Source organism: Dermacentor variabilis, chromosome 9 (genome assembly GCF_050947875.1).
Source record: "Dermacentor variabilis isolate Ectoservices chromosome 9, ASM5094787v1, whole genome shotgun sequence".
NCBI classification, from domain to species: Eukaryota; Metazoa; Arthropoda; class Arachnida; order Ixodida; family Ixodidae; genus Dermacentor; species Dermacentor variabilis.
The window spans coordinates 22,554,795-22,573,671 of NC_134576.1; the positions used below are offsets into that span (position 1 = coordinate 22,554,795).

The 18,877-nt window shown below is 48.5% G+C and overlaps 1 protein-coding gene across 1 annotated transcript in view; it reads left to right on the forward strand.

The window, feature by feature from the left end:
• Window positions 1-18,877, forward strand: part of Gdi (GDP dissociation inhibitor) — a 127,759-nt gene that overhangs the window by 95,394 nt on the left and 13,488 nt on the right. Inside the window, exon 5 of the mRNA XM_075704052.1 lies at window positions 13,358-13,469. Coding sequence (XP_075560167.1) covers window positions 13,358-13,469 — 112 coding nt within the window. The remainder of the gene's footprint in view (window positions 1-13,357; window positions 13,470-18,877) is intronic.

Below are 18,877 nucleotides of genomic sequence, written 5' to 3' on the forward strand. Positions count from 1 at the left end.
GCCACGAAGAGCGAGAGAGTGGCTTGCAGCAAAAAATGCAGCTGATTATTTTTCGAACTTGTGCTTGTATCTAGCTTTCTGGTAGATTGTATTACGGAGTCGCTAGCAGTGTCATAGACATACTTGTTTGTCTATGTAGAACTTGTCGAGCACCAATTTAAAAGGCTTGTCAAGTGGCCTGGCAAAAGCTACCAGCCACACGTGTTGATGCCACATGTGGTGATGGCACGAAGTCTTCACCAATTGAAAATGTGGTCTCTTTAAGTTTACGTGCTGAAGACAGGATACTTTGCTTGTCCTTGAATGAAGACAATTTTGCATTTATGGTCTTGTTTTCTTTCAGTAAAATACTTTCCCAGGCGATGAACCCATTCGTGCTGCATACTGGTTATGGGATGTTAGTTTTTCTTCGCAAAACTTGATAATCTTTTCCTCAGACACGGCCAATCTTCTTTTTTGTCATCCTCTAAACCGAAAAATAAGTTTGGTTGTCTTAATCTGTTTTCTGCATCATCACATCTGTATGTTATTAGCTGTAGCTGGCTTGAAGCATATTGCAGGGTATTCTGAGGGTTAACCGCTTCAGTGGGAGCAGTTACGGTTGCACTAGCTTCAAGTGCAGTGACTCTTGCTAAGTTTTTTTATTTCATTGTTAGTAATGGCTTGTTCGTCCTTGATACCCTTAAATTCAAGCAAAGCTGACTCAGCCCAGATTCCAGTTTTTCAATTGCCTCCAGGGTGGATTCGAAAGCAGTGGACTGTCTTGCTCATTGAGTGAGGGTTCGGCTCAACATCTCCCGATAACATGAGAAGCAAGTTATCGAGGGAAGAAGACACACACAGCAAACACGAGAATATCAGCTTTTTAATGCTACACAGCTCCAATGGGCACGACACTGTAATGAGACGGCAATTGCTAGTTTTGGCACATTCGGCACTCTTGAAGTAACTTACCTGGAACAAGAGCAGTTGTGAGTGGTGTCGATGGTTGCAGTGGTGTCGTGCTCGACAATGCCGGTGGCTGGCTCAAATGTATGCTTTGATGTGCTTGCGTCGCTGGTATTCGTTCCCAGTTTGCGTTGCCAGACGTAGGGAGCAGTTGCGTCCAAACACGGCAGGGATGACAGCAGGACCGGCATAAGCAGCAGTGGACCATCTAAATGTGTAAGGAAAAAGCCAGGAACCCCATGACAGTGTGGCCTGGAACAAGAGCAGTTGTGAGCAGCGTATGGTTGCAGCGGTGTAGTGCACCTTGTTTTGTGCCACTTGTTAAACAAGCTTGCCTAGTTGGGAGTTGGTGACCAAAGTTGCAGTTTGGTCAATGAAAGCCATTACAGTGGCACTTGGAAAAGTGGAGGAACCACTGTTACGACTAATAACTAATGTGAGGGCACAGGTGGCCCAGGCAACATTTGAAGTTGGTCTGCGTTTGCTGCATTTTCGATGTCGTGCACACGCAATCAGTCCAAGAAATCAAGCTAGACACTGCATGGCATCTGAAATTTCGGTCTCCATTCTACATTAGTTCTGTGGGGTAGTCGGTGGCGCGAGAAATTGTGAATGATCAGCAGATTTTTTTATGTAGAGATTTTTTTTACCTTGCATTTTATTTTGCGTAGACCATGGGCCCTCGGACAGGCATTCCTTTCAGCATTTGTCAATTTAAACTGATGCAGACATCCTGGTCACATGCTTTGATTCTCGGATATGCGTGGCTGCCTGGTCTACATGTTTTGCACACGTAGTCTTCGAGAAATGTTTTTGATATCGTAAGGTGTCTCTTATAGCACAGATATTGCTGAGCCCAGTCACTAAATACGCTACAGTGGTCATTGCTGTACAAGCAAGGGAAGCAGACGCCCTGGGCACTGGTTCTCAGGAGTCTAGATTGTACGTCACTTCTGGTGAGTGGTAATGGTGGCATTTTCTTTTTCCAGTTTTGACATGAAGAACATAGATTTTGTGAGCATGTTGTGGAGCATTCACTCGCATTTCAGGCATACAGTTTTCCACAGAGGCTACTTGCAAGTCTAAATTATCTGAAATAGGGCTTTTTACGTGGTTTAGAATTGTATTTCATTGCCACTGACATTTAAAAACTCATTTTAATAAAGTAATATTGTTGTGCCAGTGGATATAACAAGCTATATTCGTCTCTTAAACCCCAAAAATACAGCATTGGCACTCACTTGGTGTGACAGTTCAATTAAAACTACCGCAGGCTTCATCGTTTGTAGTTGTGGTTTCGGCATTTCACAAGGAGGCAAGATGGACATTGTCGCCCATGTCTGATCGCAGAAGCATGTCGTCTACCTTCACAGCCAAGAGAAGCAGCAGCTTGCATAATTCTTCCGTAAAAAAGACAGCGATAATGTCCGCGCAGAGTGCTTGTTCACCGGATTTTTGCTGGAGCACTACCTTCTGCTGGCTGCCACCGACCATGTGGGTCCCCCGCACTGCAATATGTTTCCCACTTTGCCACTTGGACATTGCAAAAAGGTGCCTGAACAGAGACAGCTGCAATTGTTGGCGAAATGGTTTACCATTCCCAGGATGCGTTGTGATTGCACTTAGTTTTCGCTGTCGCAAAAGATAGCAGCAATGATAGCGTGGCCCAACTGTATCCTATTGTGACATATTGTGTGCAAAATACAGGCCTGTTCAAAGCAAGCTGCTTTGATAAAGTACCCTACAAGCACAAGCAACTGGGTGCAACATTGGAAAATTTATTGCGGATGCAGTGGTGTCTTTCGATATCCCAATTGCGAACTGTGTTGCATTCTGTTCGAACAATGGCCAGTATTAAGTTGGGCAGAAGGAACGGCATTGCTGCAGTGCTGACCCAAGTTCAAGGGAATCTAATTAAAATTGGATGTCTGTGCCACCTTATAAACCTTACAGCTGAAAAGGCAGCATTGTGCCTGCCTTCAAAGGTCTACGAAATTCTTGTGAATATCTTCGAGAATTTCACACCATGCATAACAAAGAGTGCAGAAAAGTGTTGAAGCACGTCCCGACCAGGTGGCTCTCTTGTGAAATGTTTGACCAGGCTGCTTGACCATTCGGCACTCCTTTTGAATTCTAAGTGAGGCGAAGAAGGACACCAAGAGACTCGGCTTTCTTGCATGCTATAGCATCCTAACGGCAGACTGCACTCAAGTACGATTTACAACCGGAAAAATTGTGGCTGCAAGTCCAAGAGAAAGCACTCTTCTGGCCAGGTCCAGCCGCCGCCAGCAAAGAAACCCGGAAAAGGAGAGCTCTGATGGGCACTGCATGACTCGTGAGGAAATAACTTGTTTTCTTGAGCTCGGAACTTAATAAAGCATACTGTCTGTTCCTGCAAAACACTGCCAGTGTTTTTCAAAAGGTGAACCAGTGTTTGCAGGCATGGGCACCTCAGATTCCTGTGTAGCGATCTCAGCTGCTTGGTCTGCTTGAAGACGTCCTGTCAAGATTTGTGAACCGTAGTGTTTTGAAGCAGCAGGGTAACTTGCCCAGCACCGGGTACCAGAGTAGGGAAGCTCAGAAGGATGAAGATTTAGTCATTGGCCTAGAAACTAGTTGTTTAATTCCAAAGCTCAAGCTGCAGGAGCAGCAGGAGTTATACAGTGCTGTACGAAATTACTTCACAACAGCATGCGACTACATCAGCCGCAAGTTTCCATTGGAAGATGCTACTCTGCTACATACAGAGGTTGCTCATCTGAAGGCCATATAGAGAGCATGTCTCTCAGAAGTTTTTTGTGGAGCAGTTTCCAGCCATGTTGCCGCACCAGATGTGAGGGACTTCAAAGCTCTTGATTCTTTAGGAATGGAGTTTTAGAGCTGCAGGCTTGCACCATTTCTGCAGATGTACTGAACAATCAGAGCAGACATTCAGTGGATACCTGTCTCGTAGCTGAGAGGTCCAGATGGGATGCTAAAGTTCAGCTGTATTGCACAAGTGATGCTCGGTATTTTGTCAATACCACACAGCAGTGCAGAATATCAGCAGCAGTTTAGTAGTGTGAAAAAAAAAAAAAAAGACAGAACAGTTATGCTCCTCCATGTGTGATAAGACGCTGGGAAACTTTTCTTGCAAAATCTCAGAGAAATATATCTTGTTACAATCAAACATATAGTGAACATTTGAAGAAGGCGAAATCAGCTGCAACAAAATGCTTGCAAAGGTGAGTCCTTGATGTTCATGTGATTGTGGTCATTTGCAAATGTGGAAATAACATCCTAGTCAAGTTGTCTTTGTGGAAAAAATCTCCCGAATTCGGTTTCCCTGAAATATCGCAGTACAACAATCCCGCATGAATGAAATTTGCCGGAACGTAACCCCAGATATTGTCACAGCCTAGTAGGAGACGGGAAAGCTGGTGTCGAGGATGTGAGGACGTAAAGCACTTTATGAGAGCAGTTAACGCGACGTCGTTGTTGTCTCTGTTTTTCTACTCGCACGCTACTTCAGCGTCATTCTCATCGCCTGGCACATACCTGCGGCGACCATATAGGATGTGGCATTTGCCCCTCCTTTGGAAAAAAAGGCATCGTCCCGATGCACCAATCTCCGAAGGCTGTGCCCATACAGTGCAAAGTTGAGGTCATGAAGTAAAGTATGGCTTCATACGAGGCACGTGCACAACCTCGGGCAGATGCCGCCGGCATCTGGAGCAGTTATGACTGTCAGGGACAACATAATTCACATCGCTGATGCGGCGCAGAACTGTGTACGGGCCAAAGTATCTTCGCAGGAGCTTCTCAGACAGCCCCTGCCGACGAATAGGAGTCCAGACCCACACCTGGTCACCGACATTGTATGTGACGGGTCTGTGTCGAAGATTGTAGTGTCGGGCATCGTATTCCTGTTGTTCTTGGATTCGGAAACGTGCAAGCTGCCTGGCTTCCTCTGCGCGTTGAGTAAACTCCTCAGCACCAGTCTCGTCGTCACCGCACTCGTGTGGCAGCATTGCGTCCAACATTCTTGTCACTTCCCGGCCGTAAACGAGGTTGAAAGGTGCCACGCGTGGTGTCTCTTGGTGTCGACGTCGATGTACATACTCATCATGTCTGCCAGAGTTTTATTGAAACGTTCGGTCAGCCCATTGGTTTGGGGATAAGCCGTGGTCTTTTGGTGAGTGGTACCACTTAGTCGCAAAACGGTATCCAGAAGCGCAGCTGTGAACGCAGCTCCTCTGTCTGTTATGACCGCTGCCGGAGCGCCATGTCTTAGGACGACGACTTCGATGAAAAATCGCGCTGCTTCAGCTGCTGTTCCACGTTGGATAGCACCTCTTTCGGCGTATCGAGTAAGGTAATCTGTGACGACAATTATCCATCTATTTCTGGCAGTAGACAGTGGAAACGGACCTAAAAGGTCCATCTGGACAGGATGCAGCAAGCAGTCCAGCTGGCTTGCCGGGTAGGCCTTTGAGGCGCTGGCAGTCCAGGCATGTCTGTATGTAACGTTTCACGATCGACGCAAGTCTCGGCCAATAGTACTTTAGCCTAATTCTTGCCAATGTCCGAGTGTAGCCTAAGTGACCAGCGGTCGGCTCGTTGTTACAGGCATGTAGGACTTTGTCGCGAAGAGATGCGGGAATGACAAGTAGGTAGCTGCTGCCACTGGGTGAAAAGTTCTTTTATAGAGAACGTCGTGGCATAAGCAGAATGAAGGCAGCCCTCCGGCAAATAACCTTGGCACGCTGCTTGTTCTTCCCTTTAAGTAATCGAAAAGAGGAACAAGTTCTGCGTCCTCGCGTTGCTGGCGTGAAACAGCCACGGTATCTAGCATGCCTAGAAAAGCTGCGTTATCGTCGTGCACTGCAGTCTCAACAGGAGACCGAGAAAGACAGTCGGCATTGGTGTGTCGTTTCCCCGATTCGTATACAACAGTGAAATCGAACTCTTGGAGCCGAAGACTCCACCGCGCAAGCCGACCAGCTGGATCATTTAAATTAGTCAGCCAGCAAAGTGCATGATGATCACTGACAACGGTCAAACACCGACCATACAAATATGGCCGAAATTTCAGGACAGCCCACACCAGTGCGAGACATTCTTTTTTCTGTAGTAGAGTAGTTAGCCTCCGTTCTTGATAGGGTCCTGCTGGCGTAAGAAATCACTTTCGATGCCGTCCTGCTGCTGTACAAGCACTGCGCCAAGGCCGACATTACTAGCGTCGGTATGAAGAATCGTAGGGGCGTCTTCATCAAAGTGTGCGTGCACGGGAGGCGTCTGCAGCCGTTGCCGTAGGTCATCAAAACCCCGTTGCTGGTATTCACCCCACACAAAGGGGACATCTTCTCTAGTAAAATGTGTTAATGGCCATGCGATATGCGAAAATTCCGCGATAAACCGTCGGTAGTAGACGCAAAGGCCCAGAAAACGTTGCACTGCCTTTTTATCTGATGGCGTTGGGAAATTAGTGATGGCAGAGATTTTATCAGGGTCTGGTCGGACACCTTCACAGCTAACGTGACCGAGAAATTGAAGTTCTTCAATACCAAAATGGCACTTTTCAGGTTTCAAAGTTAGACCGGCTGAGCGTATTGCTTCAAAGACCGTCTTTAGTCTACGTGACGGAGAAAACAATCATGTCGTCGAGGTACACCAGACAGGTTTGCCATTTGAAGCCTGAAAGTACCGTGTCCATTAGTCGTTGAAACGTTGCCGGCGCAGAACACAAACCGAAGGGGAGCGCCTGAAATTCATAAAGTCCATCGGGCGTCACAAAAGCGATTTTCTCATGGTCTCTCTCATGAACTTCTATTTGCCAGTAGCCGCTTTTCAAGTCCATCGACGAAAACTAACGTGCGTTTCGTAGCCTGTTTAGTGAATCGTAGATACGCGGTAGTGGATAAACGTCTTTCTTTGTGATCTGGTTGAGTTTTCGATAGTCGACGCAGAAACGCAGGCTACCGTCCTTCTTTTTCACCAATGCGACAGGCGATGGCCAAGGACTCTCAGGGGGCCGAATAACCCCGTCCTCAAGCATCGTCATCACTTGTGTTTGTGTTGCCTCGCACTCTTTCAGTACTACATGTTAAGGATTCTGCCGAATAGGTCTGGCGTCGGCTTCGGTGACAATACGGTGCTTAGTGAGCGGTGTCTGGCTAACTCTTGACGTGGATGAGAAGCAGCTCTTAAACTCATCGATGAGCTCAAGAAGTCTGTTGCGTTCCACGTGCGATAAGGTGGGACTGATGTCAACCACAGGCGCAGGCATAACCACGGTGGACGTCGCGTGCTCCACTGAGAGGCAGTCCTGTATTGAAGTAAATTCGTCGAAGTAAGCAACAGCCGTACGTTTAACAGTGTGTCGTTGTTCCTGGTAAAATTCGTCAGCAGGAGTTCAGCATGTCCGTCGTGTACGTTAATTATGGCCCTGGCGATGGAAACCCCTTGACTCAGTACCAGTGCGTCGATGTGTTCAGCGACGCCAGTTGCAGTGTTCAAGTTTTCGCAGATTACAGGTACGAGGGAACAGTTTCACGGTGGGAGCGTGACGTCGGCGGCGGCGATACGTAAGCGGGGTCGCTTGTGTTCCGCGGGGTCAACGTTGTCTGAGCTCGTAGAAAATGTGACGACGAGGTCACGGACATTAATCACTGCACCGTACTCTCTCAAGAAATCCATTCTCAATATAAGTTCCTTACAACACTCAAAGAGAATGACGAGGGTGGCGACTAAAGTTGCACCGGCGTTTACTATCCTGGCTGTGCATTTTCCAGTCGGCGTAATCAACTGGCTGCCGGCAGTTCTAATGTTGGGCTCGGTCCACGGCGTCTTCACTTTTCTCAGCCCATCGGCCAGCTTTTTACTTATTATCGAAAAATGCAAACCAGTATCGACGAGAGCGGCCACTTGGTGGCCGTCAATGCAAACAAGATCGGCGCTGACGGCGTCGGTTACAGGGGGTGTGGTTGGAGTCGTCGGAGTTGTAGAGTCGATCGTCAGAGATGGGGGCTCTTGGATATCTAGCCGCTTTGCAACCTCACCCCCGGAGGTTGCTGCGTCTAGTTTCCCCGGTGCGGGCTAGGGGACCTGCCCCTAAAAGTGTCAGAAAAATCGCACTGGGTCGGTGGTGTGTAACGAGCCAGAAAAGGGGAACGCGATCGAAGCGTCGTTGAGCCTTCTGGCCAAAAGTTTGTAGAATTTCCGTCGCAGCTATGTGCAGCATCAGACACAGGGTAATTGCAGTTGGGAAATCTTGGATACCCAGCCACGCGGTAGTGGCACGTGCGGTAAACATGTCCTGCTTCGCCTCAATGAAAGCAAAGTGGCCGGCGGTCAGCGATGCGCCACAAATCGGTCTTTCGAAGCGGGTAGCCGGCAGGGGATTCACCGTAGAAACGAGGCGCAGCAATCGACTGGCGGCGATATGGCATAGTTGGCGGCGGCTGTGACTGTTGAAAATAGGGCGTCGGGGTTGGTGGTGATGGCTGCGTCGTAGTGGTCGATGGTGTCAGCAGCATAGAAGTGGCGGGAGGTGGACGACAGACAGCTTCCGCGTAGGTTAATTGTCGTGACACTGCCTGCCTGTCGGGCGACGAAAAGGCCTCTTGTACTTCCTCCCGAACGATATCGGCAACAGAAGCCGCCGCTGGTGCCATTCGAGAGATCCCGAGCTGCCGGATCTCTTCTCGCAAAATCTCTCGGATGACTTCACGCCGAGATGTGCCGGAGCTCTCAGGTAGAATTGGAGCATTCACCGGTGAGTTCTTGTGATCATACTGGCGGTACCGTCGCTGTAGTGCTCATTCTATAGCGGCAGCCTCTTTGGTGAATTCGGCCACTGTTGTTGGTGGGTTCCTCACGAGTCCGGCAATCAGTTCCTCAGTCTCTCCGCGCAAGAGGTGGCGTAACTTTTCTTCGGCCGTTTCAGGGTCTGCTCTGCGGGAAAGGCGGGCCATATCTTCTGCAAACATGGCAACGCCCTCGTTTGGGTTTTGAATATGGGATTCGAGAAGGCGCTGCGCATTGTCTCTTCTGTTGCTACTAGTGAATGTGTCTAGCAGCTGGGTGCGGAAGGCATCCCACGTGGTCAAATTTCTCTCCCGGTTCACAAACCACGTACGCGCACTGTCTTGAAGCGCAAAATAGACATTAGACAACTTTTGCTGGGAGCCCCAGTCATTATAACTGGCGTCACGCTCAAATTGGTCGAGCCAATCTTGGACATCTTCAAAAATTTCACCATGGAAACTTTCTGGGATTTTGGGATTCTGCAGCATCACCTGCGATGGAGTTGCAATGGCCATGGCGGAAATCGGTAGACGTGTTCTTGCAGGGTCCTGCAAAGGGTTGAACTCTGGCGTCAGGCCTAGCAGGCGGCGACTGTATCGGTGAACAGGAGTTTCGACGAACGCAGGTGATTCCACGTTCGATGCATGGCTCGGCGAAGGGGTGCCGATCATGAGGCAATCCTACCCCGCACCTGCACCCGTGTCGCAGCCTAGTAGGAGACGGGAAAGCCGGTGTCAAGGACGTGAAAAAGCACTTTATGAGAGCAGTCAACGCGACGTCGTTGTCGTCTGTTTTTCTACTCGCGCGCTACTTCAGCGTCGTTCTCATCGCCTGGCACATACCCACGGCGACCATATAGGATGTGGCAATATTACCTATTTGCGCAAGGTTAGCAGGCTCCAAAGTGTGCTCAAATGTGATTGCTTTGTACTAAAATTGCATAAAATAGCACTGCATTACACTTGCGTGGGTGCCGCTATTTTTGTTTACAAAAACAACCAAGCGCCGGCAGTGATCACGTGCGCTGGAAACATGTTATGGCCGCCATCTCGTTTGTTGATCGCCCACCTGAAGTGGTACTCTCATTGCATGCCTAGCGCAGTGCCTAATGTGTGCCTCGGTGAGAAAAATGCTACAAAACCAAGGAAATCCTCGTCCTACCAATGTGGAATTGTTTATGGCTCTTGAGATGGTGGTCGCAGAATGGAGTGCCACGCATCGGGCCACGATTGAGCGATTGTGGGGGTATACACATCCCTGGCTTCAAGAACGCTGGTTTTGGTGCCACCACATAGGCATTGCGTGTGGATTTGGTGCTGGATGTAAATTTGCATGAAGGGGCTGTAGTCTTGATTGATTGCCTTTGGGCGTACGAAGTATGATCACTTTCGCTCTCGACACCAGACATTTTGTGGGGATGCACGACTCTCACGCGTCCCCTGATATGTTTTTCCCGCATAGCTCCCTTTTCTTGCAATCCGGCTTCGCCGTGTTGCCTGTGTGATGCCTGCGGCAGTCGGTCTGGTTGAGGTGCAGTACGAGAGATGGTGCGAGTGTTGCGCTGCTAACGCCGCCTCCGGCGGGGTTACTTAGGCGTGGGAAAGAAAGGCTCTTCCTCTTTTGGTGCGGGACGGCAAGCAGCGTGGACGTGCTGCTCGTGCGCCGATCCATGCTTCTGCGAGACAGTCTCGTGAGGCCTCGTGCGAAAGAGCCACCGTTCTCGTGACCGAACGCGCGAACGACCAGGCATTGGGATCCAGAAAGGGGCGAACATATTCGCTCGCTATCTGGTCGCGGTGAGTCGGACTTCCGCGATTTGTTGCGCACCCATCGGCATGTTTTGTGGATAGCAACTCGGCTAGCAGGCATTGATCTATGAAAGGTGCAATAAATGCCCTTGTGATTGTTTGCACTACTGTGTTGTCGTTCCTTTGTCCCAAGAGTACAGGAGGAGATTCCCACAATATCTATGCCTGTGGGCGACAGCGTGCACTGAAGAAATGCAGCTGCCTCTGCGGAGCGCTGTTCCTCTGTGTCCGGTGCCGAGTTACACAAAATTTATCAAGTGGTCGTATCTCCAAAAGCAATTGACCGAGAATACAGCTCCATGGCAGTGCTGCCACTGCTGATCAACGCATGCGGCGTATTTTGTGCTGTCGGCATTGTGGTTCTTTATCCTGGAGCAAAACTTCCAAAGTAGGCTAACGATGAGCAAAATGTGAACGAGGTGAATGCAGGAGCCAATGTTTCGACAAGTGGACTTGTCTTCTTCAAGGCGACGTATGCTTTCCTCGCCACAGTATATATAGGTGGGGTTATTCTAAAGGGGAGCGAGTATGGAGGCGGGCGGATGCGGAAACGAGGGAAAATGTGTTAACGTGTCAAATTGAGAGTAAAGGAACGCTGTGTATAAGGTCAAAGCCAGGGCAACCCCTCCCCTTCCCGGTCTGTCGACGCACGTGCGTTAGCTGGCTTGTCAAGGGTGTCTGACATGCCGGCTGACAAAACAGAAAAGGAAAGGAGAGGAAAGGAAAAAAAAGGGGGGTGGGGGAGACTCCAAGAAATCAAACTAAGTGATGTTGCCTATAGCTTGAAGTTTAGCGTAGCGAATAGATTCTAAAGCTCCCTTTGAAACGTTTATGCCTATTGGTTGCAATGTCTTGAATTTATAGATAAGGTCTCGTTCTTTCTCTGTATTTTCTTTCTCGTTCACACCCTCTCCCCTTTAGAAGAACCCCACCTACATATACTGCGGCGAGGAAAGCCTACGTCGCCTTGAAGAAGACAAGTCCACTTGTCAAAACGTTGGCTCCTGCATTCACCTTGTTCACGTTTTGCTCATCGTCTTGAATTTCCATCTCCCGCATTCCCTGTCTTTTCTCTAAAGTAGGCTAACTGAATTCTGGCAGTAAAGTTTCATTCTGCAACGCATTACCTCTTTGTGCTGTCTCACTTCACAACGAAATTCTCTCAAAAGCAAATTTTTTTGCGTTCCCCGCTGATTTCAGTATTGCAAGGTATTAGGCTTTGAAAAAATTGTGCGAGAAACTGTGAAGCAATCTCCTGTCCCTCCACCTCTCATTAAACAGTGAAATGTTCAGTTGCAAAACGGAATATTAAACAAAGTGCACTAATACCCCTGTCACACTGACATCCGTGAATTCCATTTAACTCTTTTGTCTTGACATCAAAGGTGTTGTGCTTCGTGTCACATGGTCTCTTGCGTGAAGGAAGTTAAATGCGGCAATGACCATTACAGCTGGATGGAGTACTCTCATTGCCAGATGTGGCAACTCACAGCTGTGAAGAAAACCCCATTAATAACTGTCTCACTTATTTTTTGCCTTGGGTTGCCATGCTGTATTGGGAAATGTTGTTTGGCCATTTTGTTTATCTGCTTGTCACTCATCTGGAAGCAGCTGAGTTCATCGCAAACACAGGCACTCGCATAGGCAGCGCAGAATTGCAACTCGAAGCGCACTGCTCGAAGCACGCATGAAAGCAAGTGTGGTCAGCATCACTTTGAGCTTTACTATGCTTGAGAAACAAGCCTTGTGCTAACATAACTTTCTTGCTGTGAATTTATTAGATTACCATACTGCATTAAACAAATAAACTACCTAGAGATTACTTGAATGATGACTTGGATGAACATACGTAAGTGCAGCAGCAGCACCGTTCCCTGTGCGGTGCCTCTCAATAGCTCGTACTGTGCTGTGCAGCACGGCCACAACTCCGTTGCCGTAAATCTCCATAAGGGAGTTTCATGCTCAACAGAGCTCGCGGGTGCCTGTATGACAGGAGCATAGGTCTACCTGACGGTTGCCTCTGCGTCTGTGGAAACTTTTTAAGTGTTATGTTATAGAACTTATGCCTCGAATCCCAAACAAGACAGTTAAGTTCTTGCCTCATTTGTCGTAGGGTATTCAGCTCATACACACAGTAGGCAGAAGTATGGGACAGGCTAAGGAGACTGAGGGGACAACAAATCCATCCATTGCCCCTGGTTGATAAAGAAGGAAACAAGTTGGAAGACCAGGCCAACGCTCTCGGTGAACACTTCGAGTGCATGTCTAGCTCCACTCATGGTTCGGAGAACTTTCTGAAACATAACACAATAAAAGAACTTAAACCACGGAATCGGAAATGTATCCCTAAGTGATCCTTATAACCGTCCTTTTACCATTGCCGTACTTAAAGCTTCCTTATCAGCATGTCGGAGCTCTGCACCAGGCCCCAATAGAATCGTGTACGATATTGTCGCAACATAAGAAATAGAGGTCGTAGAGCACTATTCAGGAGGGACAGCAGTGGGTCGCCTTTTTAATACCAAGTGCAACTGCAACTTTTTCATCTTCACTGCGCCTTGACAACAGTGCTCAATGGCTACTCGCGTTGTCTTCTTCATTGGAGTACTGAAGCGGCATTTGCATCCCTCCTTTTGTGTGTGCGTGTGTGTGTCTCTATCCTGTTGTACTATGTCCCATTGCCCCGTTGTCCCTATTAAATTGTGCATTGGGAAGATGCTTCCTTCGGAGGGACGCAACTGCCACGCCAGTAGAAGTCGCTGCACAGGTAAGGGAGCTACATTCCAGCGATTGACACTGTATGACACGTGCAGGTGGGCCAGGTGGTGAGGTGCATCTGCCTGCTGAACCATGCAATTCCCAACACCAAGGACTCGCTCTCCTGCCAGATCATCATCCCCCAAAAGCAGGTCAACCGAAACTCTGGTGAGACACTACAGCCGCCTCCAATTTTAAAATGAATTGCAGCATAGATAGTGACACACGGTGGTTAAGGGCTTGGAAAGTAAGTAGATCCACAACAGTCGTCATGGAGCAAACACATTGTTGGCTAACATCATTGAGATTAACAATGGAGTGCACACAGCATGCAGATTCAGTTGACGCTTGTTAAACAGACGATAATGATCCAGTGAAAAAGGTCCGTTATACCTGAAGTCTGTTCTATCCAAAATTAGGGCTGCACTATGTTGTGAAATGGCAAGATTTTGCATATACCGCTGTATAACCTTACAGCAATTGTAGAAACGCTGAAAACATTGAAATTAAAATATACAGGCTTATGCTAACCGTACAGTGCAGTCCACTTATCATATCGAGAACAAAATTCAATTGTTATAACCGATCATCGATATATCTGGACTGCCATAAAAAAAGAAAAAAAAGAAGCTGCCAAACATACCTTCATAGCTCCGACACCAAATTTGCCGTTTACAATAAAAAATTCGAAAGACTGAAAAATGTAACATTAATTTATACCTCTAAGCAGCATGTAAAGCATTAGGCTTGCTGAAATAGAAATCTGCGCTTGCTTCTGTGGAAGTTTCAGGCTCACAATCACAGTGTGCATCACATCCAGCGGCTGCACGCACACTGGCGGCTATAGTTTAACGTCCATGAAATCGGTGAGTGACTCTGTCGACGACAGTGCACTTTGCGTGAATGTTGGGGTGGTGTCAAAGGCAGGTCACTGTCGATCTTGTCGTCACTGCTGCTGCTGTCGTTGCCTCCGTTGCACCACGCAGCCGTCTGTGTCACGACAGCGATCGCCCCGTCGGAGATTCTTTACAGAACGAGACAGCGCTATGTGCACTCAGAAACTCCTCCATTGAAGCACCACCTTTTTTATCGCCAGTAGCGACGTGCTCTCAGAGTTCGCTAATGTCAGCTGCTGCCACCGTGTTGGTATCGCACATGTGGGGGTTTCGCGCTGATGCACAAAGTCCGCCGTTTCCGTTTATCGGCAGGATCACTGCTTCTAGCCTTCATGATTGTGGCAGCACTCGCAATTTTTAGAATCGTTGTCTGCGCGAACTTGTACTCGCTGCGAATGTAGTCTTACGAAATTTGCGGCTTCGCCCCAAGCGACACAGCTTTGTGCTTTGTTGGCGCACCACCCGCTGCTTCTGCGGTGCATTTCCGCACTCACTGAGAGAGATTGCAGAAAGGGAGCGCAGGTGCAGTTTGTACTTTTTCTTTTCTTTTTTTTCTCTGGATGCTCACCAGCGATGCAGATGTGAAGCAGCCGGTGCCACCTTGTGGGACGCTGCACCAACTTGCGGTGCTCTCCATGGCTTTCGCAATCGGCGCACTGGGGAGACGTGCTGCGCGGTAATGGCAGCAGATGCGAACTTGCGTAGGCAAGCTTTTTGCCCCTTCTCAATTAATAGGAGCTTGGCAACATCAATTTCACGATTATTTTACATGGAAAACATTGCCCAAAAGGCAGAATTTTGATCGTTATATTTGATATGCGGTGAATAACATAACAGTAAAAACCTGCGATGACGAAATCCTGCTGACAATGAAATATTTTCGTGTCTCCGGCGAATGGCCATAGGATTCAATGGATTGCAACCTCTCGGCAACGAAATGTCGCTGTACTACAATCTCACATCAACGAAATTCACCGGAATGTAACCCCTCATACTGTAAAAGCTTGTTAATTCCATGGGGCTGCGGACTCGTCAAGCCGCCTACTGGCAGCTTTCTTTCCGTTGTCCTCCATCTGTAAAGTGCATGGTGGAAATAAAGATTTCATTCGATTTGACAATTCGAACCGCAAGGGGAAGCCATTTCAGTTCGAACTAACGAAAAAACAACAGTACACTGCGATTTGGAAGCAGTAGGGCATGTCAGAAATTTAATGCTTGAAAAAGTCCGTTATCGTTTTTTTCCTTGAAGGCGACAGCTAGCACTTTTTGCTCTATGAGCGAATTTGGCAGAAGGCCTCCTCCTCTCTTCTTCAAAACTGAAGAAGAGACGGGCAGCATTAATCCAATCATGACCTCCGCAGCAGAGGGCCGCACTGGCACTTGGTGTTCCTCCTCCTCCTCGTCACTGGCAGCGACAGGTTCAGTGCTTCTGACGTGAGAAATGATGTCCTCATCTGTCAGCGCACCACACACCACTGCACTCTCGTCCACGTCGACATAGTCAGCATAGGAGATGTCGTCCAAAACGTCCGCCATGGAAGTGGTGACGCCATCTTCGAGCGCAGGTGGCTGGTTTCCTCCTTGTAGAGCTTGCGCGCCGAAGCTGCAGTGGCGATAGCAATTTTCTATCGTAACCGCAGTTACTTGCTCCCAAGTACGTACAAGCATGTGTGGCGCACTTAGGAGCATCACCTGATAATTATTACACAAAATAATTAGCTCCAACAGATGGCCCCGGTAAAAGGATTTTAAATATTTAATGATACCTTGGTCCATGGGCTGCTGCGCTGCTGTAGTGTTAGGTGGAAGGAAGGCTATCTCAATGGCCTTCTTCTCAATGTCGACCTTATGAGCCGAACAGTTGTCAACGAGCAGGAGGACTTTCCATCCACAACGCTAGAAACTTTTTGTCCATCTTCGCTAGCCACTGTCCGAACAGTTGCCCCGTAATCCATGCCTTTCTCTTGGCCGCATAGTCCACTGGGAAGGACCAGATGTTCTTGAAGCAATGCGGACTTTTCGATTTGCCGATCACTAAAAGCGGCAGCTTTTCAGTTCCTGCCATGTTCGCTGCAACCAATACAGTTATTCTCTCCTTGCTTCTTTTCCCTCCAGTGCACTTGTCGCCTTTATATGTGATTGTATTGGGAGGCAGCAATTTGAAAAATAAAGCAGTTTCATCTCCTGCAGAAAATACTTCTCCATGTGGCCTTGCAACACCTTGGAGCACCGAGCTTCACACGTTTCAACAGTTACGGCCTTTGCTTCTCCCGACACAGCACGGTAAACAAGGTCATAACGCTTGGGGAAACGGTGCAGCCGCTCACCTGAAGCAGCAAAGTCGTTGTAACCCAGCTGCGTGGTGAAGTCCGCTGCCTTCGCCAGTATCACAGGGCCGCTCAGTGGAATATCCTGAGCTTGCATGTCCTTTATCCAAAGCAGTAGCGCTTTCTCGAGGTCTGGATACTTTGCGGGTCGCAACCACTTCCTTTCGCTGGCAATTTCTGCCACCAAGGCATCTTCAATAGCCTTCTTATTCTTTATGTAACTAGATAGCATGCATTTTGGTATTGCATGCTTCTTCGCAATTTCTTGCTTAGACAAGAGTCCGGCGTCCACTTCCCACAGGATATCACTCTTCTTTTGCAGTGTTTTGGCGCGATAGTATTTGCCGCACGCACACGCCACCTTGGAAGTCGCAGCTCTGGGTCCGACTGTGCCACACGACCGATGTCCACCAAAATGAACGTTTGCCGAAGCTTAACACCCTCACAATGAATCACGACGGCCGGTACCTCCTAAGCTGAAAACAGACGTGCACAACCGATGAAGACTGCCGAGACAAAAGACGCTGAACATATGAAGGTGGCGAAGGCCCCGATTCGTCAGTTCTTGATTGCAAGCACAGCTGCAACGCACTTGATTTGCTGTGTTTTGGTGCTTGCAGCGCCATCTGCCACACAACATTAGCAGCTACTACACAAGATTTGCAAAGCCTCCTACCATAAAAACCGGACTATAGGTCGGACCGGAATATAGGTCGATCCCCCAACTAACCAATTCTAAAAATGGAAAAAATCTTTTTCAATGGCAAAAGTACCGAAAGACACCCTTACCTTGAAACAAATGTGACTCGGCTGGTTGCACAGTGCTGACAGTATTTATTTAAATGCTGCTCGCATATGCACCTGGCCAAGTTTTTAACAGTATCGCACGACCATTGACCCGCGTGCTTGTCAGCACCTTATTAACAGCGCTGAGCGGCGAAACAAACGAGATACGCACATGTGTACACATGCGCTTACTTTCGCTATTTCGCCGCTCCATGCTGTTATGATAAGGTGCTGACAAACACGCGGGTTGATGATCGCGCGATACTGTTAAAAATTGGCCGGGTGTACACAGAAGGGCACGAAGTGCGCAAGTGCTACTCCGAATCAGAGTTGTCTGAACTAGAGTTGGGTGATGAGTGCTTCTCGCTGCCCACGTCCCATAGAGCGTCGTCCTCTGTGCCGTCCAGCGCAAAGCCCTTCCTCTTCATGAATCGTCGCACCCAGGATGGCGAGTCCTTGAATTGCGCCCTCGTCAGTCCAGAGGCGCATGCGATCTCTACCGCTTGCAAACGGATGCATTTGGCAGTCACAGGCACGCAGCTTATCTTACACGCAGCTCCCGGACGAACTCCGCAACCTTCTCTTCCAGTTCTGGATACGCTGCGGTCATTTTGGTTGCTGCAAGTTGCGATACGCTGCTTCTGCCTCCGCCAGTACCGAATGCTCTTTTCGGATACTCCAAATTCGCGCTGTGCCGCCAGGTTGCCGTGGGCTTCCGCGTACTCAATCGCCTTTTTCTTGAAGGCAATGGTGAATGGCTGTCGGCTTCCGCTCATTTTGAAACAAAATGTGAAAAAGCAGCTTTTAAGCAATAGAACTTTGTGACAATGGAAACGCAAATTGGCGGTGCCACAATGTCGCCACGCCGCGCTGCTGCTATTGGCGATCGCGGCTGTCATCTGCCCGTTGTTGCAAGACTTTCGTAGTTTTTCCACCAATGTCCAGTATATAAGACGAGGGTCGACTTTTCGCAATGGCTTTTTGAAAGAAAGTTTGACCTATATTCCGGTTCTTACGGTAGATTCGCGATGAGCAAGAAGTCTCAGAGGTCACATAGAACAGAGAGGAGGCAGCCACCGCTGCCTTCTGGCTGACCCGCACCGGTTAGACTTTTCCCGATTTTGCCTTCTCTTGCCATTCTCTCCGTTCCGGAGGCGACGCAACCTTGTGTGTAGGCAGTAGGCACGTTTCTCTGGCCGTGTGCCAGGCGCCAAGCCGCTGGCATGGTGGTGCGTAGTTCGAATTATCCGTGGCGAAACCTTTTCGCATTCGAATTAACGGGCTTTTTGATACATAGGCGTCTGTGGAGCTTGGCCGGACCAAATCGTACAGCTCGAATTATCCATAATTTCGAATTATTGAAGTTCGAATTAACGAGCTTTCCCTGTATTACCTACTCGTGCAAGGCTAGTAGGCTCCAAAATATGCTCAAATGCTAGTCCTTTGCACTAAAATTGCGTAAAATACCACCACATTACAGTTGCATGGGTGCCACCATTTTTTTTTTTACAAGAACAACCAACTGCCAATAGCAATCGCACTGGAAACGCGTCTTCGCTGCCATCTT